This window comes from Pogoniulus pusillus, chromosome 7 (genome assembly GCF_015220805.1).
Source record: "Pogoniulus pusillus isolate bPogPus1 chromosome 7, bPogPus1.pri, whole genome shotgun sequence".
Taxonomy (NCBI): Eukaryota; Metazoa; Chordata; class Aves; order Piciformes; family Lybiidae; genus Pogoniulus; species Pogoniulus pusillus.
Genome location: NC_087270.1, coordinates 25,921,379 through 25,949,004, shown reverse-complemented (window position 1 = coordinate 25,949,004; position 27,626 = coordinate 25,921,379). Strand labels below are relative to the sequence as shown.

Genomic DNA, 27,626 nt, shown 5'->3' with positions numbered 1-27,626 from the left:
TCTAGCTGGATGTTAACTCTCTGGCTTATCTCTCCAGCTAAACGAGGTGGGAAGCACGGGAAATTTAAACAAATAAATAAATAAACGAAAAGAAATAAGTTAAAAAAAAAAAAACAAAAACATACCTCCCCCCCTCCCCCCGGGTCATTCCTGTGCTCCCTGTGAAGAGCCATCACGCTCCACAAGCCATTCAGCTGCCCATGCCTCCATTTTAGCTGCTGGCTAAGAGGACACCATCTCCACATCGCTGAGCATCGTAACGGTCAGCACCTCCAGACGCCAGCGCTGCCCGTACGCTGCCTGCGCTGGCAGGGCAGGCTGGCGGCCAAGAAACCGCCTTTATCTGCCATCGGCAGGCTGCTACCTTCTGCAAGGCTCTTTTCCACCCCCCCGTCGCCCTCCACTCCCCCCTCCCCATTTTTTTCCCCCTGTCATCAACTAGCTAAGTAAATCGGTTGACAGATTTTTAAACAGCATAGTCACGCGTGGAAGACTTAGAGCAATTTACCAAAACACTAATTATCACCTTTCAAAGACTTCTCTTTTTAAGTTCCAATTTTTGGGCTGTTGCATTCTGCCTTTCTTATAGACACACAAACCAGTCTTGTCCTGTTAATATATACCATGGTTGGGTTTGTTTTTTTCTTTCCTGTTCATATATTTCAGGTTGGGAATTGGTGCTGGTAAAAGTGAGATCTGTCTTTTCAGCTCCTTCACGGAGTCCAAGTGCTTATGTTATACATATTGTGATTTTTTCTTTCCTGTTCATGTATTTCAAGTTGGGAATTGGTGCTGGTAAAAGTTAAGGTCTGTCTTTTCAGCTCCTTCACGGAGTCCAAGTGCTCATGTTATACATATTGTGATTTTTCTTTCCTCTTTGTGTATTTCAGGTTGGGAATTGGTGCTGGTAAAAGTGAGATCTGTCTTTTCAGCTCCTTCACGGAGTCCAAGTGCTCATGTTATACACACTGTGATTCTTCTTTCCTGTGCATATATTTCGGGTTGGGAATTGGTGCTGGTAACTGTGGAGCGGGAAGTGGTACTGGTAAAATCTGTCGTTTCAACTCCTTGGCGGAGTCCAAGTGCTTATTAGCAATCAGCTAAATGGCCTCGGAGCAGACAGACCCCGGCTGTTGGGGCAGACCCGGGCTGCTGGGGCAGCGCCTGCAGCTTCAGGGAAATCACATTCCTCATAAGTAGTGTGGTTTGCCTGGTGCTGACCCCTCCCCCCCCCAAAAAAGTGCATCCTTGCACCCCAGCGTAAGGCGAAGTGTCACAAACGTGTGTTTCTTAGGAGAGTTTCTCCTTTCACAGACTTTTGAAGGTAAAAGCAGGTAAGTCCTGAAAGTTCTAGAGGAATAGTAATAATCTCACTGAGCGTTAAAATGCTAAATGAGGACTTTGTTGTATAGATAAATTAAGTAAACAAAGAAATAAACCCACAAACCAACTACCATAATTCTCCAGCACTTATGTTTTCTCTCTAAACCCCTATTTATTATACCAACAGTGGCACAAAAAAATACCCCAAACTAAAACAAATAGAGAGAAAGAGAGGGGAAGAAGGGAGGACTTCTGACATCCCTTTCTCAACTTACAAAGAGAAAAATGGACAGATTTTTGCTCAAGCCACTGTGAGATGGCAGGGGCTGTTGGACATTCGAAGGTAGGATGTTCCAAGACAGTAAAATATAGAAGAGGTGATTAAAGACTGAAATAGAGGATTTAAATCCAGCATCTCCTAGTTCCTTTCTGGGTTTGGAGTATTTAATTCTAAATATTTCATTAGTGTGATTTCCAATCAACCCCTGCAGAAAGCTGTGTGTGCATTTAAGACTCCAGTTTACCCGAGAAGAGAATCGTTTTGGTTCAAGATTATCAAGTCCAAACATTAGCCAACTCTACCAACATAGGGAGTGTAGTCTTATGTGAATATATATATATATATATATGTATATCTATATATATATATATATAGATATAAAAAAGTATACTGTGATACTGTGATATATATATATATATATAGATATAAAACCACAGAGGGAGAGAGATGAAAAAGCCACCTGCCAAGTCCAAACATTATCCAACTCTACCAACATCGGGAATGTAGCCTTATGTGAAAATACATATATATAATCAGAGAGAGAGATGAAAAAGCTACCTGAAACCTGCTGCTTTCTTTCTCCAAACTTGTGCTCCCAGTCAAGTCTCCAAACTAATTAGAATTGATTTATTATGGATCAGGTACCTTATCAGGTGAAGAAAGAAATTACCATGGACAGTCAAAGGGTTGAGAGGTCAATACGGAATAGCAAAATCAATTTGCATTGATTAGACAAAAGGTCCATTTTACAGAGCCCAAGGGATTAACTTTTAAGCAAACATCTTTGAACTGTAAAGGCAGCGTCGGTGCCTGAGAGCTGCGAGCGCCGGGGCATTAGAAAACACTTAAGATATTTAAATAAGAAATAATGCAAGCAATAGTTTAAGCTAGCTGGGTGTTTATTTTTGATTCTGAATCATCCCCGGGATTACTGTACAATTCACCTGAAAGCCCCACCGAAAGGAGGGGATTGTTTCGCTGATCCCCGGTGTCAATCTTCCCGGGGGGGTTTGTCGCTCAGGTGGGGCGACTGCAGCCAGGGGAGCGGCGGCGAAGGGAGGGAAGCGGCGCGAAGGATCGCGCTAATCCCGGCGGCACTCGCCAGCAAACACTGACTTGGCAAAGCGGGAGGGGTTCACCTCCAGAACTCAGCAGACTTTTTCTTTACCCCCTCCCTCCCCACCCCTCCCCTCAGTGAGATACTGTTGTAAAACAGCTCTGGAAGAATAAAAGGCCCCCTTCTGTGTGTCCCCCCTTCCACTTGATGGGGCAGGGAAAGCCAGCAAAGCGTTACTGCCACAAAAAGTAACAAACCCTGGACAAACATTTACCTCCTCAAGACTTTGTTCCCAAAGTTTCCTCCTCCACGGAGACCATATTTCCTTTATCCCATATCTCAGACTCTGTTTGGTTGTTTGTTTTTCTCCAAATGAAACTTAAGAATGGGATCACAACCCCAGGGGGTTGGGGTGTGCTAGCACTTGAAATGCTCTGCTAATTGGTGCTGATTATCAGCACTAATTTTTAACTGCGCTTCGGAGAAGCCTCCACCTTTGGTAATTTTCAGGCAGCCACCTCTGGCAGGCAGCGTTTGCCTTGCCTTGGTGCCCAGCACTGCTCTTACCTTCGATAGCCAGCATGGCTCTCAGCTCCCGGTTCAGCAGCTCGTAGCGCCTTTCTAGGTCATGTTCTTTTTCCCTAGGCAAGTTGCAAAAGTTCATCAATATGTTAATTACTAAATCATTAAACGCTTAAAAGAACCTTTAACGTACATTGATTTTAGGACTCGGAACTGACTTTTCTCCGGAACTTTAAGCCACTCCAAACAAATGATACACAAACTTCAAACCCTGCCCGGGTGGAAGGTTCAACTACGGGGCTGACACCTCTGTAACGACAGCTTTCAGCCCAGCAACGTAGCTCTGTGGTGCTACAGGACACAGTAACTTCACATCCAGCCTTGGGGCAGCTGTTGTGGAATGTCCTAAGTATAAAACATTCCCCCATATCCCATGAACAACTTCCAGCCTCAGCCCACCCACACAGGGAATATGGCACTGGAATTATTATCTTGTATGCGTTTAGCCCTAATAAGGAATGCAAATTAGACAGGGGGTTAGAAAGAGCTCAATATTTTGAAGGTAGAAGCTTCTGTCAAGTTCAGGCAGGGTAGGAAATTCTGGAGGACAGGCTCTTCCCAGAGAAGTGTGCAGGCATTTACACTAGGTGGCATTACTGAAAGAAAGATAACCCAGACGAAAGCGGCTGGAAAAGAAGCACAGAGGGCAGAATGGCTCTAAAAACTGTCAGTTTCTCCTCCCTTCCTTGCCAGCGCCAGTATAGAGAAGTCCCCGTGTCCTTCCTGTGCAGTGCTGGTGGCATCACTGCCCGGGGACTGAGCCTCTAACCTCTTCCCAACAGCCTGGTGCTGCACAACTTGTGCTGGCATCTTCTAGGAAGCGGCTAGCAATTCAAGTTTTGCTCTCTCTCTCTGAACAGTCCTCACCTGTGACAACTGAGGCATGATCCAAATCTATTCCTGCACTTCTAAAGTGTAATTTCTTCCTGTTGTTGGGCCTTTGAAAATGGAGCTGTCTTTCTATTGCTTTAATTATTAGCTCTGGCTAACTTGGTGCCACCGCACACTTCTCATTTTCGAGTCTTGAAACAGAGGGAAAACCAAGTGACTGGAGGTGTTCCACAAAGCACCCACGCTGCTAACTTTCAAGGGAGTGGGAAGAGAGCACAACAGTCTTGCACCTGTCTGATGTGTGAACACTCCAGCTAAACACCCTGTTGTAAACAGGAGTCCCTGTCCATACTTACAGCAGAGAAAGCTGGTTCATCCGTCTTATTAAGGCATTCTTCTTGTTAACCAGCATGAACCACTCCTGCATCATAGCTTCTTCTTCTTCCGTGTTCCTGCCTGCAAGACAAAGAATTCCAATGCCTTAGGTGGCACCTCACAAACCGAGCTACGTGTTTCACCTCAGGGTTTGGAGTATCAGTCCCCCAGCGACGCTGAGCATGACAAAGTGTACTCTGAAGTGGGCAAACTACCACACAGCTGCAAGTCCTGCCAGCCCACCCTGCCTGCTCCACAAGCAACCCTTTGCAAACAGTGTCCTTCGTCAGCTGATACCCTGACCAAAATGAGCAGCTTTTAAAAAGTCCATTGTCTTTCCCCCAAAACATTGGTGTGATGTTCCCAATGGAAAAAAAACAACAACTCAACTTGCTGCTCTAAGAGACCTCCGCTCACCACAGGTTTCTGACCACAAAAACCATCCTTGTGGGCAGCACCTACTCCACCCATGCAAACCCAGTGCAGTTAGGATGCTGTGGTAGGGGTAAAAGTAACTGCAGAGAGGAGGAGAATCCTGCAGGTCAAGGTGTGGGCACCTGCTCGGGCTCTCTAAGAAGGATGAACTGGAAAGAACTGCTCCGCTCCTCAGCTGGCAATCAAAGGGAACATCTGCACCAGCGTGAGTCATTCTGTGGTCCACCGGACTCTGTATGACTTTGTGTTGCACCTCACCATCAGGTGTCATGGGGTAAAGGCAGACAGCATCCACAAGGCTCCAGATTGTCCTCTCCACAGCAGGGTCACTCAGCCAAATTCCACTCTCTTTGAGCTCGGGGACTAGAAGAAACCTCATCAAAGTCCTTTGTGGCCTCTGCACCTCTGTGGTGACCTGCCAATCTCATCTCCCAAGTTGAGCTGAGGAGCGAAGACTCTGCGGTTCTCTGTGAGTTATGAAACTCACCAGTTCCTTACAGCTAGAAGTCACCTGGCAAGTGACCTGGAACAGTGTCAAAGGAGCATGAGCTGAGCCAGGATTCTGAGTACTTCTCCCAGCTTTGACACTGCTTCACTGGGAGACTGTGGGCAGATCTCCATGTGGGAGCTCCACCTGAGTTAACACGGGGACGGATCACTCGCACCCATCTTGCATGTGTGCTAGAAGTGAATTCTTTGATGTTTGGAAAGAGTTTTGAAACCTCTGATGCAAGCTCCTGTACACTTGGGGAAGTGACCTTCAACAATGGGATCCCTAGTTGCAGAGAAACGATTCCCAGCACCTGAAGCTGGAATGACACCAGAAAAAATATTGTTGTGCTCTAAAAGAAAGCTTTCAAAGTCTGGATGGGAGCGTTTGAAATGCTTGCATGTACGTGCCCGCCATGTGCACGTTCACACCCCAACGCCACGGTGGTGTGCAAGCCCAGATCTGCATGCAGAACCACCTCCTCACCCTGCTGTGACCCTGCTGCCTGCAAGGGAAGGTCACCGGCCTCCAAACCCTTCGATTCCCCTTGTCATCATGCCTCCAGATGAGGGAAGCCAAAGGAGATGAAGAGGGAAACGGATCAGCTTAGAGTAGAGCTGGTGGAGCCACACAGTAAGAACAAGTTACACCATGCACTCCTTTCCAATGTAAGACATCTCCCCTGATTCACTTCTCACCCTGGGAAGCTCCTGACTGATGAAACTCTTCCAGGGAGGGTGTTTTTAGGGGTATGCATGATTGGCTAGTGAAGTGATGGGAAGGAGAACAAACTGAAGTGGAGATGGCCCTGTAGCCTATTTCTGAGCAGAAGCAGAAGCAGCAGGGCCCAGCTCCTGGGCGATGGAGAAAGAAATTTGTCACCTAGAAATGCTCTTCCCCAAGACCTCCATCTTCTGCTTGAGTGCAGGAAATGTTAGGCCATAGCATTCACAATAACATCCAGCAGCTCTGCACTCCCAGGAAGGGGATGAGAACTTTGAGGCAGACTGGGCTGTTAAAGCCACAGCTGCAAAGCTATGCCTTGTAGGAGTGGTTCATCTAACTGAGCCTGCTTTTAAAGCAGGGGGATCAATATCAGCAACCTTGTACTGAAAAGCACCGTGGAGCTCAAATTTATTTGAGGTAGAGGGAAAAAAAAGAAGGCCAGATTGCCTCTGCAAAAGGACCAGCCTGTCCTGTGATGCATCACACTCACAGTATCACAGAATTGTTCCAGTTGGCAAAGCCCTCCAAGATCATCACCAAGTCCAACCATCAACCCAACACCACCGTGACCACGAAACCATGTCCCCACGTGCCATGGCCACACAGTTCTGGAACACCACTGGGCATGGGGACTCCACCACCCTCCTGGGCAGACTGTTCCAGTGCTTGACCACTCTTGCAGCAAATAAATTGTTCCTAATTCCCAACCTAAACCTCCCCTGGTGCAACTTGAGGTCATTTCCTCTTGTTCTATCATCTGATCCTAGGGAGAAGAGACCGACTCCCACCTCACTGCAACCTCCTTTCAGGGAGTCATTGCCACATTGCCACACCACTTGTGAAAAGAAGTTCTCACAGCCAGATGTGTGTGACTATAGCAATATTTTGCTCCATTTAGGACACTAAATTTGCCAGGTTTGGGGCAGTCTGGGCTCTGTGGCTGAAAGATGCTGTTGTAAGTGCAAGCTCTTGCTGCATTCCATGTTGCAAGCCCTGAAAAAGAAATGGGAGGCAAACATTTCAAAGGAGCTGGACCGGGTGGTGGAGCTGAACTTGAATTTCATGCCCTGCAATCTCAAGGTAAGGCCACGGAGATAGAAACTTCTTTCTCTGAACACATTCCTGCCTAACAAAGTTGGTTACAACACAGAAGGAGCAGAGCTGTAGGTAAAGACCGGAGCTGTCAAGTCAGATCTGAGCAGGTGCCTGTTTGGCTCTTTCCAGGCTTGACGCTGAAGCCCAGGCCATGTCCCCAGCACAGGCTGGTTTAAAAGTGAGTTAACAAAGTCTCAATTGTTTTTTTTTTTTTTCCCCTCTCTCCCCCAGAATTTTTAATCTGTTTTTGTATTCCCTTTGCAGCCATGTGATGCCCTGACACCGGTCATGTGATAGCGGCTGCGATAGGCACAAATCCCCCAGCAGCAACAAAAGAAGAAAGAAGTAGGGGGTGGGGGGGGAAAGAAAAAGCTGAGAAAAAGCTTGCAGTTTGGAAAAAGGCCAACAGTACCCTGGCAAAGGCCTTTTTTTTGTTTGTTTTTGATCAGCAAAACGACACATGTGTGCAATATTAATAGCAGCTGATGCTGATATTTTTGTTGCTGTCCGTCAGCTTTTTAAATTCTTGTGCAGGGAGCTGCAAGAGAGACTTCTTCCCAGGCAAGCAGCACCAAGATGAAGTGCCAGATCTAAGAAATTTAAAGAACTCTTTTCAGCAAACACACTGCCAGGAGCACACCACTTCTCTTTTTTTTTTTTTTTTCCCCCTTTCCCTTTTCTTTTCTATTTTGTTTTTGCGTTTTGTGGTTCGTTGTTGTTCCCCCCCCCCCCCCCTTTGGTGGAAGGATGCAGACGAAATGCTTCAGACAAAGCGAAACAAAGTGCGGCCATCGGCAAAAGCTAAACTCACAGTTACAATTTCTGCATTAAAAAGAAATAAATTAGAGGGGAGAAAAAAAAAAGCAAACCCTTTCTTCAACCCAGTTTCTCTCTGTAACACCCTGCTGCCGTGGCGGGGGTGGCTTTGTTTCAGCTTTCCAAGTCTTAAGACAAGTATTGGAGTGACTTGCTACAAACACCTGGAAATTAAACTTGGGCAAATCTCTACTGTTTTTCTCAGGGGAAAAAGGAAGGAAGGAAGGAAGGAAGGAAGGAAGGAAGGAAGGAAGGAAGGAAGGAAGGAAGGAAGGAAGGAAGGAAGGAAGGAAGGAAGGAAGGAAGGAAGGAAGGAAGGAAGGAAGGAAGGAAGGGAGGGAGGGAGGGAGAGAGGGGGGGAGGAAGGGAGGGGGAGGGAGAGAGAAAGAGGGAGAAAGGGAGAAAGTGAGAGAGAAAGAAAGAGAGAAAGAGAAAGAAGAGAGAAAGAGAAAGAGTGAAAAAGAAAGGGAGAAAGAAAGAAAGAAAGAAAGAAAGAAAGAAAGAAAGAAAGAAAGAAAGAAAGAAAGAAAGAAAGAAAAAAAAAGAAGAAAGAGTGAAAAAGAGAAAGAAAGAAAGAAAGAAAGAAAGAAAGAAAGAAAGAAAGAAGAAAGAGTGAAAAAGAGAAAGAAAGAAAGAAAGAAGAAAGAGTGAAAAAGAGAAAGAAAGAAAGAAAGAAAGAAGAAAGAGAGAGAGGAAGAGAGAAAGAAGAGAGAGAGAGAAAAAAATGAAAGAAGAAAGAAAGAAAGAGGAAAAGAAAGAAAGAGAGAAAGTGAGAAAGAGAGAAAGAGAGAGAATGAGAAAGAGAGGAAAGAAAGAAAGAAAGAAAGAAAGAAAGAAAGAAAGAAAGAAAGAAAGAAAGAAAGAAAGAAAGAAAGAAAGAAAGAAAGAAAGAAAGAAAGAAAGAGAAAGAAAGAAAGGAAGGAAAGGAGGAAAGGAAGGAAGGAAGGAAGGAAGGAAGGAAGGAAGGAAGGAAGGAAGGAAGGAAGGAAGGAAGGAAGGAAGGAAGGCAGGACGGAAGGACGGAAGGAAGCAAGGACGGAAGGAAGGAAGGAAGGCACACACAAAGACACAGAAAGAAAGAAAGAAAGAAAGAAAGAAAGAAAGAAAGAAAGAAAGAAAGAAAGAAGCGATAAAGAAAGAGAGAGAGAAAGAAAGGAGAAAGTGAAAAGGAAAGAGAGAGAAAGAGAAAAAGAAATAGAGAACGAGAAAGAAAGAGACAGAAAGAAGTGCTGTACAGATTATTTAAACAAAATTAATAGAGAACCCCCAAGCCTTATCCGAGGCAGTACAAGGGAGAGGAAAATCTGCAAATACCTCCCCCCCCTCGCCTGCCCCAGATCTTAAACTTACATTTTGATAGATGCATTCTGCTATTGTCTGAGACTAACACCAACAACAACCACAACAACAACAACAACAACAAAACCCTTTTAAAGCAAGTAAGTTGGACCATTACAAATTAATCCTGACTTTAATAACTGGTTAAAGACCCCTTCAGCTTTATAAGCAACACAAAATATGAAAGCCTGTGATCACAGCCAGCGTTTCTCATTTCTCCCCTCACCATTTGTTATTTAATCCAATACTAGTAATCCAATTTGTCCAGCAGACTTTTAAAGGGCAGAATGCAACTTCCCCAGCTTAGACACTTTTCAAAGTACAATATATTTTTCAAATGAATGCTGGATGTTTCATTTTTTTTTCTTCTTCTTTCCCCCAACTGTTCCTAGCTCTAATGTATGAGGGGAAGGGGAAAAAAAAAAGAACAAGATGAACATTGTTCGTACTGATTAAGTAAGAGCTCATTAAAGAGCTGTCAGTGCCGTACTTTGAATATGCATGAAGCATATAATCAGATCTAGTACCGTCACTAGAGGAGAATACGGTAAGTACAAAGGATTGATTTAATTACTTAGAGTGGGCTGTGGTGGCAAAGCAGTCTTGTTAGTGCAAAAAAGAAAAGGAGGTTGTATTCTGGCACGGCTAGGGGGGAAAAAGGCAGTTTTAGCTCCTGCCACAATACCTAATCTCAGGATAAAGCACTTTACATTGTAGCTTAAAATGCAGACTGTCAGGTTTCCAAAGAGACCAGAATCCATCTCATCGTGTTTAACCTCACCTGGTTAACTGTCTAGCAGAACAGATTTACTCTCTTGAAGGCATAATTCTGCTCATAGCTCCTTCTCTTCTAGCTCAATAATGACTTCTGAAAGCAAGCTTCACACGGCAGCGCTCGGTGCTGCGAACGCCCTACACACGCCCAGCGCTCGGGGAGAGGTTGGGGAAACGCAGCACCACAAACTAAGCCGAAACAGCACAGCTCGGAAGGAGGGCTCTAGACTTAGATAGCAGCACTCTGGTAAGCTTTCTCTCCTTTATTATCTATATCCTCTGCTTCCTCCCTTTTCCTCTTTTCTTTTCTTTTCTTTTCTTTTCTTTTCTTTTCTTTTCTTTTCTTTTCTTTTCTTTTCTTTTCTTTTCTTTTCTTTTCTTTTCTTTTCTTTTCTTTTCTTTTCTTTTCTTTTCTTTTCTTTTCTTTTCTTTTCTTTTCTTTTCTTTTCTTTTCTTTTCTTTTCTTTTCTTTTCTTTTCTCTTCTCTTCTCTTCTCTTCTCTTCTCTTCTCTTCTCTTCTCTTCTCTTCTCTTCTCTTTTATCTTTTCTTTTCTTTTCTTTTCTTTTCCATTCCTTTTTTCTCTTCTCTTTTCTTTTCTCTTTTCTTTTTTCTTTTCTTTTCTTTTCTTTGCTTTGCTTTGCTTTGCTTTGCTTTTCTTTTATTTTCCTTTTTTTCCTTTCCTTTTCTTCTCTTTTCTCTTTTTTATTCTCTTTTCTTCTATTTTCTTTTTTCTCCCTAGTCCTTCATCTTTCTTTTTTTTCATTTCCTTCTTTTTATCTTTCTTTTTTCTTCCCTTTCTTTTTTCTTTCTTCCCTTCCCTTCCCTTCCCTTCCCTTCCCTTCCCTTCCCTTCCCTTCCCTTCCCTTCCCTTCCCTTCCCTTCCCTTCCCTTCCCTTCCCTTCCCTTCCCCATTCCATCTCCCCTCCCCTTTCTCTTTCCTTTCCCTTCCCTTTCCCTCTCCCTCTTCCTCTTCCTCTCCCTCTCCCTCCCCCTTTCCTTCTCCCTCTCCCTTTCCCTTTCCCCTTCCCTCTTTCTTTTTTGCCTTTTCTTTTAATCAATACATTCTTGTTTTCTTCTTCCTCCAGGAATTCAGGGGAATTTTGCCTCAGTGCCATTTTCTAGTGGCATTGTCTGGCTGGAATGGTGAAGGCTGTGTGCTTGTCCTTCCCTTTACTTGACATTCACCAGAACCCTCCTCAGCGATTAGGAAGGAGCCCAACCCCAAATCTGGGCTAGCAACATCCACATTGAACTCTGCTCTCAGTTGCCAGAAACTCTGACTTGACTTTTGAGCTGTGAATCCTTTGGTGTAGGTTTCAATCAAGGCTGCAGCAGAAAGATTGGTTCCTTTGGCTCCTTACTGGCACAAATTTTAATGATAGCCAAATAATGACAGCCAGAACTTTAACCACAGCAAAAGAATATGCCCAAACCCCTGTTTGTTTGGGTTTTTTTTTTCTCCTTACACAAATTCAAACACAATTTTCCTTTGCTGCTCAAATCCAGCTTGAGCCAGTTGTCATCCACCAGGCTGAAGAAGGAGCAGCATGTTTCTGTGTCACTGTGTTTCGAGAAGAGCATAAGCCACTACCTCATTTTAACTTTGTACAGCTCCCAGGCACTCTTTTGCAGGTATTTTCCCCTACCACCACCCTTCACGTTCTTTGGGATTCACAAATGGATTTCTGTTTACACTGCCAGCTAATGATTTGTTAAGCATTTAAAGAAGAAGCATCTTGACAAATGTCTCTTCTGCATCAACTTGAAAAAAAAAAAAACAATTTCTTTCCTTGGTTTTTTTTTCCTTTCTTTCTCTTTTCCTACCCTGCTAAAAATACTCCCAAACCCAGCCCTGATGCATAGCCATTAAAGCCATTATTTCTAAGCTGTTTGGGCAGCTAGTTGTTAGATAAACCCAGCGTGGATTAACACAGCAAACCTGTACATCGCTAAGAAAACAGAGAGGAAAGTCCTGAGAAGCACTGAATGCAACTTAAAAGGAGGGGAAAAAAAAGCAGCAACATGCAGGGGCAAGATGAGTTTACAGTCTAAATGGATGAACACAGGAACTCCTCCACACTTTACATGGGCATAAGTTTGTCAAGATAATCCAATAATCAAAAACAAAAAGAAGAAGAAGAAGGAGGAGAAGGAGAAGGAGAAGGAGGAGAAGGAGAAGGAGGAGAAGAAGAAGAAGAAGAAGGAGGAGGAGGAGAAGGAGAAGAAGAAGAAGAAGAAGAAGAAGAAGAAGAAGAAGAAGAAGAAGAAGAAGAAGAAGAAGAAGAAGAAGAAGAAGAAGAAGAAGAAGAAGAAGAAGAAGAAGAAGAAGAAGAAGAAGAAGAAGAAGAAGAAGAAGAAGAAGAAGAAGAAGAAGAAGAAGAATCATCCTTAAATGTAAATTTATTTAGCTATTGTGAAAAAATCAGTTAAATAAATAAATTATTAGTTAAAAGGCCTGGAACATAAACCCTATGAGGAGAGGCTGAGGGAACTGGGGGTGTGCAGCCTGGAGGAGAGGAAGCTCAAGGCAGACCTCGTTGCTGTCTACAACTACCTGAAAGGAGGCTGTAGCCAGGTGGGGTTGGTCTCTGCTCCCAGGCAACCAGCAACAGAACAAGGGGACACAGCCTTAAGCTGTGCTAGGGGAGGTCTAGGCTGGATGTTAGGAGGAAGTTGTTGGCAGAGAGAGTGATTGGCATTGGAATGGGCTGCCCAGGGAGGTGCTGGAGTCCCCATCCCTGGAGGTGTTGAAGCAAAGCCTGGATGAGGCACTTAGTGCCACGGTCTGGTTGACTGGCTAGAGCTGGGTGCTAGGTTGGACTGGATGAGCTTGGAGGTCTCTTCCAAACTGGTTGATTCTATTCTATTCAATGATTCTATTCTAAGTGAAACAACTCAGGGTCCCTATCAGCATCCCCAACCCCAAGTGGGGCAGGACCTGTGCCAAATGCCATCTGCAGTGGTAATTTGCTCTCTGTGCAGTGTGTGTGTGAAGCACAGAATCCTCTCTGTGTCTCCCCATTCACCTCCACAGAGCTACATTAAAAACAACCTCCTTAAGGCAGAGCCCATTCTTCCCCTGTGGGATGATGTTGACACACAGGTTAAAATAGAACAGAAGTCGTCTTACTTCACTCAACACACTTGGATGAAGTGGCCAGGAGAATGCCAGAGCCTGTGAACTAGAGCGGGGCCAATAACGACAGAAAGCAGCCAGCTATGGCTCTGCTGCTCCTCTTTCTGGGTTGTTTGCCAGTTGACAGAAGCTAGCTGACTACCAAGAGCTGCCCAAACACCACAGAACTGCACAAAGGTAAGGAACTAGGTCGTTTGCAAGTGTGCCCTGCTGCCTTGCCTGACAGCAGAGCAAACCATCCCAGGTTGCGTTCCCCCCATGGCAGGGACAGGTTGTTACGAGTTTCTGCTGTGAGGAGCGAGCGGACAGCTCGGCTTGTTTACCCCAAGGAGAACATGAAGAGCAAATAAAGAACAGTGCTAGGATGTGTCTCATCTTGTCTCCCAAGAACCTGGGGAAATTGGCTGAAATTGGAGGTGATGTGTTTAAAAACCCAGAGGAACAACCACCTTCCCCCAGAGCTGTGGAGAGTCACAGAACACACACGCTGGGTTGGAAAGGATCCTTGAAGGGCATCTTGTCCACCCCCTGCACTCAGCAGGGACACCTCCAGCTAGAGCAGGCTGCACAGGGACACAGCAAGGCTGAGCTTGAAGGTCTGCAGGGACAGGGCCTCAAGCACAGCCCTGGGCAGCCTGTGCCAGTGTCTCACCACTCTCCTTCTGCACAACTTCCTCCTCAGGTCCAGCCTAACTCTGCCCTGCTCCACTTTCAAACCACTGCCCTTGGCCTATCCCCACAGGCCCTTCTGAACAGTCCCTCCTCAGCCTTTCTGCAGACCCTTAAAGAGTGCTCTAAAGTTGCCCTGGAATCTTCTTTGTGGCCTCCTCTGGATCCACTCTAGCAATTCTGTGTCCTTCTTCTGTTGAACATAGTTGGACACAGCATTGCAGGTGAGGTCTCAGCAGAGCACAGCAGAGGGGCAGAATCCCCTCTCTGGACCTGCTGCCCATGCTTCTTTTGATGCAGCTCAGGAAACACTGGCCTGGGCTGCCAGTTCCCATGACCTACCTGTTGCCACAAGGCAATGCTGAAACTAAGAGCCCACCAAGAATGAAAACCGAGTTGAATGTGGAGCATGAGAAGGCAAAGCTGTAGCAATAAATACTCAAACCCAAAAAAACCCACAGAAGGTAGAAACTGAATCCTCCTGCTCTAGGACATGAGCTAACCTTTCAATTTTAGAGGTTAAATGAACTGCTCCCTGGGGCCACCCCCTGCCCTTGCCTTTGCTCAGCCTGCACTTCAAAGTCCTCAGTGTCAAAACGGAGCCTGCAGTAGGCATCCCACAGCATGAATGGATGGGCTGCTTCACCCTGAGCTTCCAGCCTCCCAGTTCAGATTACCATGCCCAGCTTTCCTAGAATTAGAGAATCATTTTGATTGGAAAAGACCTTCAAGATCATTGTGTCCAACCATTCTCTAACTCCACCATGCACCATACCTCTGCCTCTTTTCAGCACCTCCATGGATAGAGATTCAACCACCTCCCCGGGGATCCAACTGGAGTAGCTGAAAACACTTTCAAGTCTCAAGAAGTTTCATCTCATAGCCAACCTAAACCTCCCCTGGTGTTAACTTGAGGCCATTTCCTCTCCTCCTGTCACTTGTTACCTGGGAGAAGAATGTTTCCTCTTTTCCCTGAGTGAGGATGTCCTGGGCTATGATAGATAGCTGAAAATTAACAGGAATAGCCATCAGGAAACAAATGGGATGGGATCATAGTTTGGCTGACACTCCAGAGGAGCTAGCTAGTAGACTGCTGACGGTTTATAGAGTGGACAGAACTGAGATTAGTTTACTTCTAAAAGGCAGTGACATAAAAATGCTGAACTGGAGGGGAATACAGAAGATTGTATTTAAAGATGTACAGGGGAAAAAAATAGGGAATAGCTGAATCCTTAACACCTACTACAGCTACAGGATAGATGAGAGATCCCCCAAAACTTTCCCCCCAGCTGAACTAAGCCACCAAACCCCAGTACTTGTTTTCTCCCCACCCCACTGACTCCTGATAGGTCCAAACAGGCCTGAGTGTGCAGCAAGGAATTCACTGTGCTCTCAAAGTCCCCAGGCAGGTTACCCCCCTCAGAGTTACCAGAGAAGAGTCCTTCTGGAGGAAGAGTGAGAGGAGAGATTTGTCTTTGCTGCTCACTTCCAAAGTGACAGCAGCATTATGGCATTGAGGGACATAATCATGATTCCTGTTGTCCACCCCCCAGCCCTCTCTGGTCCTCCTGGAGAACTCTAAGGGTTTCTAAAGGGGATCTGGGTCAAACTACCACACAGATCAAGTCCCCAGCATAACTTTCTGAGTTTGAACTGGATGAGAAAATGCCTAAGGAACATTAGAAAGGCAAATTAGTAGCCACAAACTTGCTGTCTCAGAGGAGTTGAGATGGAGATGTTGATGTCCACACAATGGAGTCTCGTAAGGGTAGGTAAGGACTGCCAAGAATCTGCCAGGCAGAGAGACATTGTGAAGCATTGTCTGACTCCATTCCAGTCCTGGAACCCTCCAGGAAAGAGAGCTGCAGGCCAAGGGAATGCTTTTATCACAAGTACACATCAAATTAGCTTCCCATCAAGCAGGAAACTTGTAATTTTGCTTTGGGAAGCATCATAAATCAGAGAGGCTACGGAGAGCAGGGAGATCTGTGTAAGCAGAAGGTCAAGGTCCTGACCACATCTCGGCACGTGCGAGGATTTATTCTGCCTTGAGTGGAGCCGACTCACAGGGAGACAAACATTTGTGGCTGACAGACTTGGCAACCTGAAAATCACAACAGGACCCAAATTTCCACAGGAGGACTGCCCGAAGGATTGATTTCCTCCACGTGAGGAGGCGATGCAGTGAGCACCAGCAACGACCAGGAAAGCAACAGAAAGGGAACGCCTGGGCTCGAGAAAGGTGAAGGCTCAGCACCGGGAAAGCACAAGTGTTTGAGGCCCCAAATTCAGGCAACAAAAGGTGTGATTCAATGGAAGTATCTGGGGAGGCTCTTCTAAGAAAGTGATGCTTCTAAAGGGTGGAGATAATGAGGATGGGGATAGGCTCTTTTTGGTGGTGTCCAGTGATAGGGCAAGGGACAGTGGACACAAACTTGGGGAGGTTGCACTCAAGCTTAAAGAAAAAATAACCTCTTCCATTTGAGGGTGCTGGAGTTGGGACAGGCTGTCCAGAAAGGCTGTGGAGTCCCCTCTGAAAACTTTCAAAAGCCACCTGGATGTGTTCCTGTGCAACACAATCCCTAGATCAGGCAACCCTGCTCTTGCAGAGGGCTTGGACTAGATGATCTCCAAGCCCCACCACTCTGTGTTTCTGTCACTCCTGCCTTGAAGACAGCACCTGCACCAAGCAGAACCAAGGCTTGTCCCTTCTCACCCTCCACTACTCCTTGCACCCAAGGTTTCTCAAGTGGCACAGCTTCAGAAGAAGCATAAGCCTGACAAAAGCACATCTCAGGCCTTTGCTTGTGGCACAGGAAACAGTGCACCATTAATTGAAACACTAAAATCTTTGAAGCTAAGGAAGAAATCTGCAGCTTCTGCTTGGAAACCCACCAAGAAGGGGATGATGGTCTGGCAAATGGACTATTCCACTTGCAGGTTGACAAAGTAGAGTTGGATGCTTTTTCTCTAGGGCTCCTTAGAGCAGCTGCCCATTTCCTTGGCAGGATCCTGCAGCAAGAGGCCAGCTGACCTTGATGTTCTTGGGTGGTGCTCTACTAGGCAGCACACATCCCATTTTTACCAAGAACTGGTAGACATTTACCACTTCCTTACTTCCTTCAACACATTCTTCTGAAGCTGGGAAGGAGCTATATGGAGCTGGTTGCTTAGGGACAGGGCTTAGCATTGACCCTTCAGTGTTGGGTCAAAGGTTGGACTGGATGAGCTTGGAGGTCTCTTCCAAGCAGAGATATTCTATGATGGACAACATTAAATGACTTCTGAAATGGGCAGGGCTGAGTTGAACCCAAGCAAATGCCTGCAGTGAGATGATGGCTGGCAGTGACTGTGACTTTGTACTGGTGATAATGAAGCACACAGGTGCTCCTGGCAGGTCTGTACTTCTGGGATGCAAAGCTTCCCAGGGCTAGCAGGGCAAGTTCAGTTAGGTTAAGGTGTCCTAGGGCCCCACCATTTCCAGTTTTAGCAGAAAGGGTGGGTTTGGTGGTAAACTGGAGGAAACAAAGACAGAATAGCAGGGCTTTCTGCAGACTGCAGTGGCACTGTGGTACCGGGAGCCCCGGGGTGACCAAAGTGCCTTCCTCCTGCTTTCTCTCTCCAGGCAGGCTCTGACTGCGGAGAGAGCAAACTTCCAGGCATGAAGCCAAAGACCATGCCCACCACATGAAAGAGCACTTGCACCACAGTGCTACAAAGAAAGATGGGAATCACTAAAGAGATGAAGGACAGGTTCTTTTAAGGCAGTGATGAACCTACAAGCCAGGGAAGCACATGGAGAGGAGGCCAGACCCATCCTTCAGTCCTTCCAGGGACAAAACCAACAGGGTCGTTGCTGCTGCTAAGCTGCTTTGATGACTCTATGGACCGGGCCGGGGCAAGGCTAAGCATGGATGCTGCCTGTGGCTGGTGTGGAAAGGCCTCCTCATGGTCTTCCTGCCTACAGGTCTACAGATCATAGAGTCAAGAAGGTCAGAAGAGACCTGCAAGCTCATCCAGTCCAACCTAGCACCCAGCTCTAGCCAGTCAACCAGACCATGGCACTAATTGCCCCATCCAGGCTTTTCTTGAAGACCTCCAAGGATGGGGACTCCACCACCTCCCTGGGCAGCCCATTCCAATGCCAATCACTCTCTCTGACAACAACTTCCTCCTAACATCCAGCCTAGAGCTCCCCTGGCACAGCTTCAGACTGTGTCCCCTTGTTCTGGTGCTGGGTGCCTGGCAGCAGAGCCCAATCCCACCTGGCTACAACCTCCCTTTAGGTAGCTGTAGAGAGCAATGAGGTCTGCCCTGAGCCTCCTCTTCTCCAGGCTAACCAATCCCAGCTCCCTCAGCCTCTCCTCGTAGGGCTGTGCTCAAGGCCTCTCCCCAGCCTCGTTGCCCTTCTCTGGACACGCTCAAGCATCTCAATGTCCTTCCTAGACTGGGGGGCCCAGAACTGAACGCAGTACTCAAGGTGTGGTCTAACCAGTGTAGAGTACAGGGGCAGAATGACCTCCCTGCTCCTGCTGACCACACCATTCCTGATGCAGGCCAGGATGCCACTGGCTGCCCAGGGAGGTGGTGGAGTCCACATCTCTGGAGGAACTTAAAAGCCACACGGCTGTGGTCCTGAGGGACATGGCTCATTGGCAGTGGCTCAGCAGCAATGGTGGGGTTGAGAGATCTGGGTGAGCAGTTGGTCTTGGTGATCCCGAAGGTCTCTTCCAACCTAGACAGTTCTACAATTGTATGACTTGGTACTTGCAGGCACTTCTAGAGAACTCTGTGGGCTTCAAGTCATCCAACTCACACTTGGGTGCACTGTGGCAGCACACCTCTGCTGCGTTTCTTTCACCCACGGTTTTGGCAGCTGCCAAAACTCTCCTTACCATTACTCTGGCAGCAAGTTTATGATCCTGAACACTCAGCAAGTGCTCAGTCTTGTTTTGCTTCCAAAAAAGCACCCTTTGGTGAACATTGCAATGAAAATAACCAGCTCCTGTGCCCTTGGCAAAACCCTTTTCTTCTCTCCAATATGAACTATTACCAGGAGTACCTTTTCAGCTCCCTGTCCTCTAGCTGTTCACAAATTGGCACCAGCAAAACCCTACAGAGGTGACATGTAAGCTGCATTCACCTCCTCAGCAGGTTTTGAGATGCTCTTGTTCACTTTTTATGCTGTCTTTCACAGCATGGTTGGACAACTTTCTACCATCTCACAATTTGGCAAGTCTGCAGTTCACCTAAGAGTAACGAGGATCACAGGATGTTAGGGGTTGGAAGGGACCTCTGGAGAGCTTCCAGTCCAACCCCCGTGCAAGAGCAGGACCATAGAATCCAGTGCAGGTCACACAGAAACACATTCAGACAAGGCTGGAAAGGCTCCAGAGAAGGCAACTCCACAACCTCTCTGGGCAGCCTGTGCCAGGGACTATTACAGTCAAGAAGTTCTTCCTCATGTTGAGGTGGAACTCCCTGTGCTGCAGTTTCCATCATTGCCCTTTTCCTATCCCAGGGCATACTGAGCTAAGCAAAGCAACAACGAGCACAGGAAAGCAAGGTTGGCAAACTGCTCAACAGTCCTCGGCGTTAGCAATTCCTTCTGATTTACAGCAGATAGCAAAACAGGAGGAGACCCTCTGCAGCTACAACTTTCTCCTCCTCTATGTGCACCAACATTTCTCATGCCTGGAGATGGTGATAAACCCAATTATGAAATGGAGTTCACCTCTCAGGCGAAAGCGAGCACTCATCATTTTCCTCCCCATGCTATGACACGAGCGGATACGAAACAGCAATTTACTTCTGAGAATTCCACAGGGAATTCTGAATTCAATTGTTCTCCAAAGACCAAACTTGGCTCGGGGGGGTGGGGTGGGGGGAGGCAGGATGCCTCCTCCTAGCTCACCCCTCCCCTCCTGCAGTGCAAATTTTTCTTGCAGACTGGACGACTCCAGCCAGAAGCATTCAGGATGGCATAATGCAGGCTGCTAAATACAGCCTGATAATCAGGTTTGTGAAGGTGCAGGGCGCAGAAGGGATTTATTTGGGATAGGGAATCTATACACACAAGACATCATCAAGCCCCCGTTGAGAAGCAGCCCACTCCAAGTGATTAATACAGCTAAAGGGGGGCAGATAAGAGATCAATGACACAAATCACCTGGCATATATATATAAAAAAACCCTAAAAAAAAAAAAAGAGGCAAAAAAGGCAAGTAAATGGTGCTGCATTAAAAGGGGCTCTTAGCTGGTGCGCGAAGCGACGGCGAGAAACCTGTATTTTAGCACTTGTGCTCAACAAGCACTCCAAAGTATGCCGGGATGAGAACAGAAAACCCATCCTTTCTAATAATCTTGTGACAAAAGCTAAAAGACATCATCCTATTAACTACTGATCTCAACTGCTAATGCAGAGTACTTCCTGGTGCCTTTTATGTCGAACGCCGCTATTAAAAACCCACTAAACATTCACGGGCGAACAACACTTGCATCATTCATCTTTTATCAGCATCTCTTGTTCAAGGAGGAGGAGAGAGGGCTGAAGGTGTCATTGATATTATAGAGTGGAAATTAATCAGAATTTTTTTTTTCTCTTATATTTCCCTCCATCACACTCATTTACTTTTGTCCAGATTTCTCTCTTTCCCCCCCTCCCCACCCCTGAAAAGTTCATCCCCAGCCCCCCGTTGTAGGCTTTTTAAGTTGAGAATATTCAACGAGCGCGTCAACTGAAAGGCACCGGGGCCCTGACACAAAAAGCATTCGAAATTCTCATTTAGTTGTCTTTATTTTGCTAGCGCCATGTGGTCCTTGAAGATGTAGAAAACACGGGAAGCCAAGTAAAGATCAGAGCAAGCTCATTAGCATTCTGACAAAATTGGAGTGGTGGAGATGTATAGTTTGCCTAGTTTGTCGGGTTTGAAAGCTACCGGTGGTGAGCTTTCCATTTCATTCTGCTTTTGTCTTTTTTTGCTTTTTTTCTTCCCCCCCTTTCTTTTTTTTTTTTGGGGGGGTGGGGTGAGGGCGTGTGGGGGGGGAGAGGTTTTCAACCCAGCAGGGTGGTTGTTAGCTGAGGCTTCCACAGTGCATTGTGGGAACCTCGCTTGGCACATTCAGCCTATATAGTATCATTCGAGTTCAAGTCAAAAAGTTTATTGTTTTTATTGTTGTGGAGTTGGGTTTTTTTCCTCTCTTTTTCATTTGTTCCTTTCCTCCCCCCTTTTTTTTTTCTTTCTTCCCTTCCCCCTTTTTCCTTTCTTTCTCCCTCCCTTTTTTCTTTCTTTCTTTCCCCCTTTTTTCATTCTCCCCTCTTTTTTCTTTCCCCCTCTTTCCTTTCTTTCCTCCTCCCTTTTTTCTTTCTTTCTCTCCCCTTTTTTCTTTCTTTCCCACACCTTTATTCTTTCTCTCCCTTTTTTTCTTTCTTTCCCACCCCTTTTTTCTTTCTTCCCCCCCTTTTTCTTTCTTTCCCACCCCTTTTTTCTTCCCCCCTTTTTCTTTCTCTTTCCTCCCCTTTTTTCATTCCCCCTCTTTTTCTTTCTCTTCTCCACCTTTTTTCTTTCTCTTCCCCCTTTTTCTTTCTCCCTTTTTTCTTTCTTTCCCCTCTTTTTTATTTCCCCCCTTTTTCTCTCTCTTCCCCCCCTTTTTTCTTTCCCACTCTTTTTCTTTCTCTTGCTCCCCTTTTTTCTTTCTCTTCCCCCCTATTTTCTTCCCCCCCCTTTTTCTTTCTATTTCCCCCCTTTTTTATTTCTCTTTCCCCCCCTTTTTTCTTTCTTTTCCTCTTTCTTTCTTTCTTTCTTTCTTTCTTTCTTTCTTTCTTTCTTTCTTTCTTTCTTTCTTTCTTTCTTTCTTTCTTTCTTTCTTTCTTTCTTTCTTTCTTTCTTTCTTTCTTTCTTTCTTCCTTTCTCTCTTTCTCTCTTTCTCTCTCTTTCTCTCTCTCTTTCTCTCTCTCTTTCTCTCTCTCTCTCTTTCTCTCTTTCTCTCTCTCTCTTCCTTCCTTCCTTCCTTCCTTTCTTCCTTTCTTTCTTCTTTTTTATTTTTTCCTCACTTTTCTTTCTTTCCCTCCCCTTTGTTTCTTTTCTCCCCCTTTTTTCTTTCTTTCCTCTCCCCCTTTTTTTCTCCCCTTTTTTGTTGCTTTTATTTTACTCTGTTTATTTTACAATCACCTATGCTAATGCATAATCATCGTCCAGCTGTTGAAACCCATCCCAACCAACACCTGCTTCAGAAAGTCTACTAAAAAAAAACCCCAACGACACAACTCCGAGCTGCACTTAAAAAGGAAACCTTTTAAACACGTTGCTTGTTTCCTTCAAAAGACAAGATAAGGAGAAATTAATTTAAATTCCACTGTTTACAATAAACTAGAAATGAATTTGAGACAGATCTGGTTGATTAGAATTCAAAAGAGGCTCTTTTATCACGTAAAATCCCCCATTCTGTTTCAGAGCCTCTTGAAGGAAAGATGAGTTTATGCTTCAGAATTATGTAAATAATGAATTACCTCTCAGAAGGCCTAAAGAAGTTGTTCTTCTATTATTATTATTATTACTACAACCATATTCTAAAACCATTATTATTTTCACCTATAAGGCTGACTTTGAAGGGCTGAAAGGCCTCCATTAATGCCACTATTAGACACGAACATTTCCAAGCTGCAACGAAACGGATAAAGGTCTTTTTGGTGGAGTTTATCTGTTAAATCCTTGTGGTTGCCCTCCTATCTTGGATGATGACCCAAAAGAATGTCAACAGCTCATTTCCCAGAGAGCTGGAGAGAGTCACTACGCAAGTCATAATCTACACGTTCTCAAAGAGCCATTTCAAACATTACATTTCACAAGCTGTTTAAAGAGATTTTTTTTCTTCTTCTTCCTCTTTTTTCCCCCCCTCTCATCTCCTCTATTCTACCAGTACTTTGGACATCAGTGCTTGGGGAAATGAGGGCTTTAACCAAGTAGAAATGTGACTTTTTTCCCCATCCCACGTTGGCGGGTCGCCGGTATGCGCGCAGGCGTACGCGTGCCGCGCAACACGTGAGCTCCCACGGGCTCCACGTCCATGTGGCTTAAACTGCAGCAACCCTATCCGTGGCAGGGAGAAGGAAAGGTTGGAAGTTCAAATACATTAACTCTCTCCTCATTTACTCTCTGGATTTTTTAACCTAACGTGTGTCAGGCTGCCAAATTTGCGGACGTCCCTTTTAGTAGGAAGGGATCAAACCTGTCTGGAAAGGAACTACAATGGTCTGGATTTGGATACAGTAAATTTTACAATGGAGTGGGGATTAAAGATTTATTTACTTAGCAAGGGGGAAAGGATAAACAAATATTAAGAGAAAGAGCTGCTTTAATACAAAAACCCTTCAAAATTCTTTCTTTTTGTCATGGGCTTGGACGGCATCATCATCATTACCATCAGAACAGCCCAGAGCTGCAGTCAGCCTCTGCCAACGCAGAAAGGCAAAGGGCTAGGCCAAAGAGGGAAGGCTGCTCCTCAAAAACAACCCAACAAGTCCAAAGCAGGTGAGGGCTTGAAGGGAGAATGCCATGAGTTACCCCCATAACCACCTGGACTGAATTTTGCCATCGTACTTCGCTTCTAACTTCCCTCTATGGCCCACGCAAAAGGCGCTAAACCTCATCTCAAGAGATGCTGCGACATTAGAGCCATACACGAAGGTCAAAACTAACCCCCACTAAAAAAACCCCACCAGCACCACCACCCCTGCCTCTGAGAATTAAAGAGCAGGCATGATTTTAAGCCTAATGAAAGGCAGAGTTTAGCCAGCTCAGAGATGCCACTTTTATTTCCAATCTGCTTTCAATCACTCAGCTCCTTTTCGCTCAAGTTCCAGCTCCCAGCAGAGGCAAAAAATAACCTGGAGAGTGTTAGGCAGCAAGGGCGAGCGAGTTGGGTTTTTTTTTCCTATACTCTGCAACGTGCTTATAGCTGCAAAATTATTTATCTCCTTCACTGCATTCTACTGCGAAAGTTTCCTCCAGAAGAATCGCCGGGGCCCAGCCATATCAAATTAGAGGGCAGTCAGGAGTGTCTAAGTCCAGCTTTAAAACAAATATCATAACAATTACTTAGCCATATGGAAAATAGGGTATGCCTTTCCTGAAAGCTTTTATACATTTTCTATCTCAAATTTCAACTTCATTAGAACCTCCTTCTGACTAGCAAGCTGCAAGATTGCTAAATATCTAACTGTTAACTCACCATGAAGAAAGAGACTCTTTTGAATGGCAGAACTTTTCCAAGATGCAAATGAACAATAATCTAATTTCGAGAGTAAATTAACTGAAGGATTCCCATTTTAATACGTTTCCAAGTCTCCGATATTAAGCGGCGGCGGCGGCGGCGGAGCCTCTGCGATGCCCACGCTGAGGATGCGCATCCACGCTCCCCCGCAACGCCGCTCCGCAACGCCGCCGCGCTCCCATCTGCGGAGGAGCTCACATTGTACTTAATGTTTAGGTTCCTCTGACTTAAAGGCCAGATGTTTCACAAACGACCAACAATTGGAGGTTAGAATAAATTAATGGCTGGTTTCTGAGCTTTGATGGAATTAAGCGCGCCGCTTTTCTCAGTCTGCCATGCCAATGTTCGCCCCTGAAACTTTTTTTTCCCCTTCTCCTTTTTTTTTTTCTTCTCCTTTTTTTTCCTTCTCTCTCTCTCTTTTTTTTTTTTCCTTCTCCTTTTTTTTTTCTCTTCCCCCCACCTTTTTTTTTTTTTTGACAAGTGAGGCCACCCGGCAGAAAACAACTGATGCAAAACCCAGGAGTAATCCCTCTGTTTAGTTCAACACTGTGGTTAGCCTTAACACTGCCTCTATTATCCAATGGATTTAGAGAAACTTTCATTTATTTGTTGGCCTCAGTCTTCCAACTTTGTTGCCTCCTTTCAAGGACCCAAGCCCCCATTCCTGTGTAAATACATTTGCATAGGGCCACAATGAAACTTTCTGGCACTGGGATTAAACAGGCAGCACTCAGATAGCTGTGCTGCACGTATTTGTGATCTTCACCTAAAGCACTTTCACAAAGACATAGGAGTAGGTGAAGCTGATGTCAACTCTTGCCACAGGAACGCCGCCCAAGGCTGAACCGACTGGCAGAGGCAGCACCCAAACGTGAAATTACAATATAGAGAATGGAGGCTGGGGGGGGAAGAAGTCCTTTTCAGTTAGGAGCTGCTAAGATTTGCACTCTATTTGCTGCAAAATGCCATCTCCTCTCCCAGCCTGCTCCTGTTCCAGCAGGATCCCTGTTGGAAAAGCGACGATACACAGCTCCTTGGTTTTTCACTTGTGTTTTGCTGTCTTGCAATCTCTCTTTAGAGTACTCAGGGTGTAATGTATTACTACACACTCTGCCCCGTCCAGTAGTCTGGCAGCCAACTCAAAGATCAAGCTTTGCATACAGCAAGTCCATTAGGGTACAGCACCAGGATTAATCCTTGCACTTACCCACCCCCAGTAAATGCTGCCGGACGCTCGGTGCGGTTTCGCCATTCCCACGTACCGAACGCCAATGCCTCAAAGGGTTCTGTGCCGCAAGAGAGGTACCAGGCACCTCAAGTACAGACTAAGGACTGGTTTTGTCATTTCATTGGCCCTGATGACCTGTGGGCCAGCAATTGCAACTGAATCTATTCTTTTGGTATGCACTCAGGGAGATAACACCTCCCAGGAACCCAGATGCCTTGTTCCGCTTTACAGCCTGGTTTAAAAAGCTTTGTACTCATAAATACATATGGGAAACAAAGTAAAATCGTGGCATTATGTAAGTCCGCTAGTACAACGGCTAGGAAAACGAACGCAAGTACCTCAAACTGAACCACCTACAGAAAGACAGCAGCAACTAGAAGAAGATGGCTTGCGTAACTGGAAGCACTCTAACCAAGGCGCTGGCAGAAATCATAACCCGGCTCTGATTTACACTTCATCTTCCTCCTTCCTGCCTGTATGGCAAGCCCTTGCTGCCCCCTGGAAATACCATACACAAACCCATTTTTCTCTCCTTGGGACTAAGCACATCAATACAAAAGCAAATGAACTACCAAAGTGGCCTAATTAACAATTTTGCAAGTGAATGCAGACATCAGTGCCACACTGCTGCCATTAAGGTCTATTCCTTGCCATATCTGTTTCTGTTAACATTTCAATAGGCCAATTAAATGACCTTTCCCCTCCTCAAACTCAATTAAGCTATTTGAACATCAATTGATAACTTACCATGTATTTATGCAAAACGTGTAAGCAAGACAGCCCTTTTTTTCCCTTTCTGTCCTTTTTTCTAAATCCTGGTGATGTTTTGAAGAAGAGGAAAGTATCTTACCTATCCTGTCCTGGTATTCCATGGAGAGCAGGGGAGGCCAGGCATGGGCTTGCCTCCCAAGGCAGCCTGGTGGGCAGGCTGGCACTGTGGCAGGCGGCTTGGAGAAAGCAGGTGTCAGACAGATATTCTTCTTCCATGCCATTTGGTCCCTACCAGGCAGCTGCCTTGGGAGGTCAAAAGAAAGCAAAGACAGCCATCTCTGTCAGCTTCTTGGAGCATGACAGCTCTGGGTCACAGCCAGCACACTGCTAGGTGGGCACAGGGGCACATCAGCCAACTTGGAGATACCCAAGTTCGTTTGTTTCTTTCTTTTCTTCCTTCCTTCTCTTTCTTTTTCTTTCTCTCTCTCTTTCTTCTCTTTCTTTCATTCTTCTCTTTCTTCCTTCTCTTTTCTTTTCTTTCTCTCTTTTCTTTTCTTTCTCTCTCTTTTCTTTCTTTCTTTCTTCTCTTTCTTTCATTCTTCTCTTTCTTTCTTTCTTTCTTTCTTTCTTTCTTTCTTTCTTTCTTTCTTTCTCTCTTTCTCTCTTTCTCTCTTTCTTTCTCTCTTTCTTTCTTTCTTTCCCCTTTTCTCCTGAGTTTTTCCATCTTATTCTCTGGTGGAAAGGGACAGGGGTGGCCCAACGCATGAACCTTTCTCAGCCCCAGGGCACGGCAGGTATGACATTTGACTTCAGGCTGCTAGCCCCTGTGCAGACAGGGGTGATTTGCTGACATCTGCATTTTCCCAAGGGGCTCCCTGCACCATGAATCCGTCACAAATTCAGGGGACTTGAGTGGAAGGAGTAAAGGCAACACTCCGGCATTCTTTGCTCATGTTAAAGGCTAGATAAGGGTCAGTGTCTCCTCTTTTAAGAGCTGGCCTCTGCCTCTCAGCACAGGTAAACAGTTCCCCCAGGGTGTGTAGATAGGAGCATGGCAATGTATTTAAAACATGATCACCTCTGTCTAGGGCAGGGACATTCGGATGCTGCTGCGGCTGCTGCAGGTGAGAAACAGAAATTTGTTGGCTTTAAGAATAAAAAGGATGAGGACAAACCTTCCAGGAAAAGAAAGGTGTGCTTGTTTAGATGGTTCAGAGCAAAGCTTTCCAAGTATTTATTCCCTTCTCAGCCAGACATTTTTTAGATCCAATAAAAGGCTCTCATTTTAAATAAGGACAAAGTAGAAAAACACCAAAGTGAAGGGGCTGGAAGGTATAAATTATTTTGCCTCAAACCAAACAAACAAACAAAAAGTTGTTACCTGAAAAAAAACCAAACAAAACTAATAAAGAAAAGAAGCACAAAGTCCCCAAAGTAATCAAGAAGAAAGACAGGCAAAAAGAAACCAAGCTGAACTACCCCAGCTC

The 27,626-nt window shown here is 45.5% G+C and overlaps 1 protein-coding gene across 7 annotated transcripts in view; it reads right to left on the bottom strand.

The window, feature by feature from the left end:
• EHBP1 (EH domain binding protein 1) overlaps positions 1-27,626 on the bottom strand; it is a 261,387-nt gene that overhangs the window by 6,042 nt on the left and 227,719 nt on the right. For all 7 annotated transcript variants that reach the window (XM_064146293.1, XM_064146294.1, XM_064146297.1 and 4 more), the window contains 2 exons: positions 4,430-4,529; positions 3,228-3,301 (listed from right to left, as the gene is read on the bottom strand). In XM_064146293.1, coding sequence (XP_064002363.1) covers positions 3,228-3,301; positions 4,430-4,529 — 174 coding nt within the window. The remainder of the gene's footprint in view (positions 1-3,227; positions 3,302-4,429; positions 4,530-27,626) is intronic.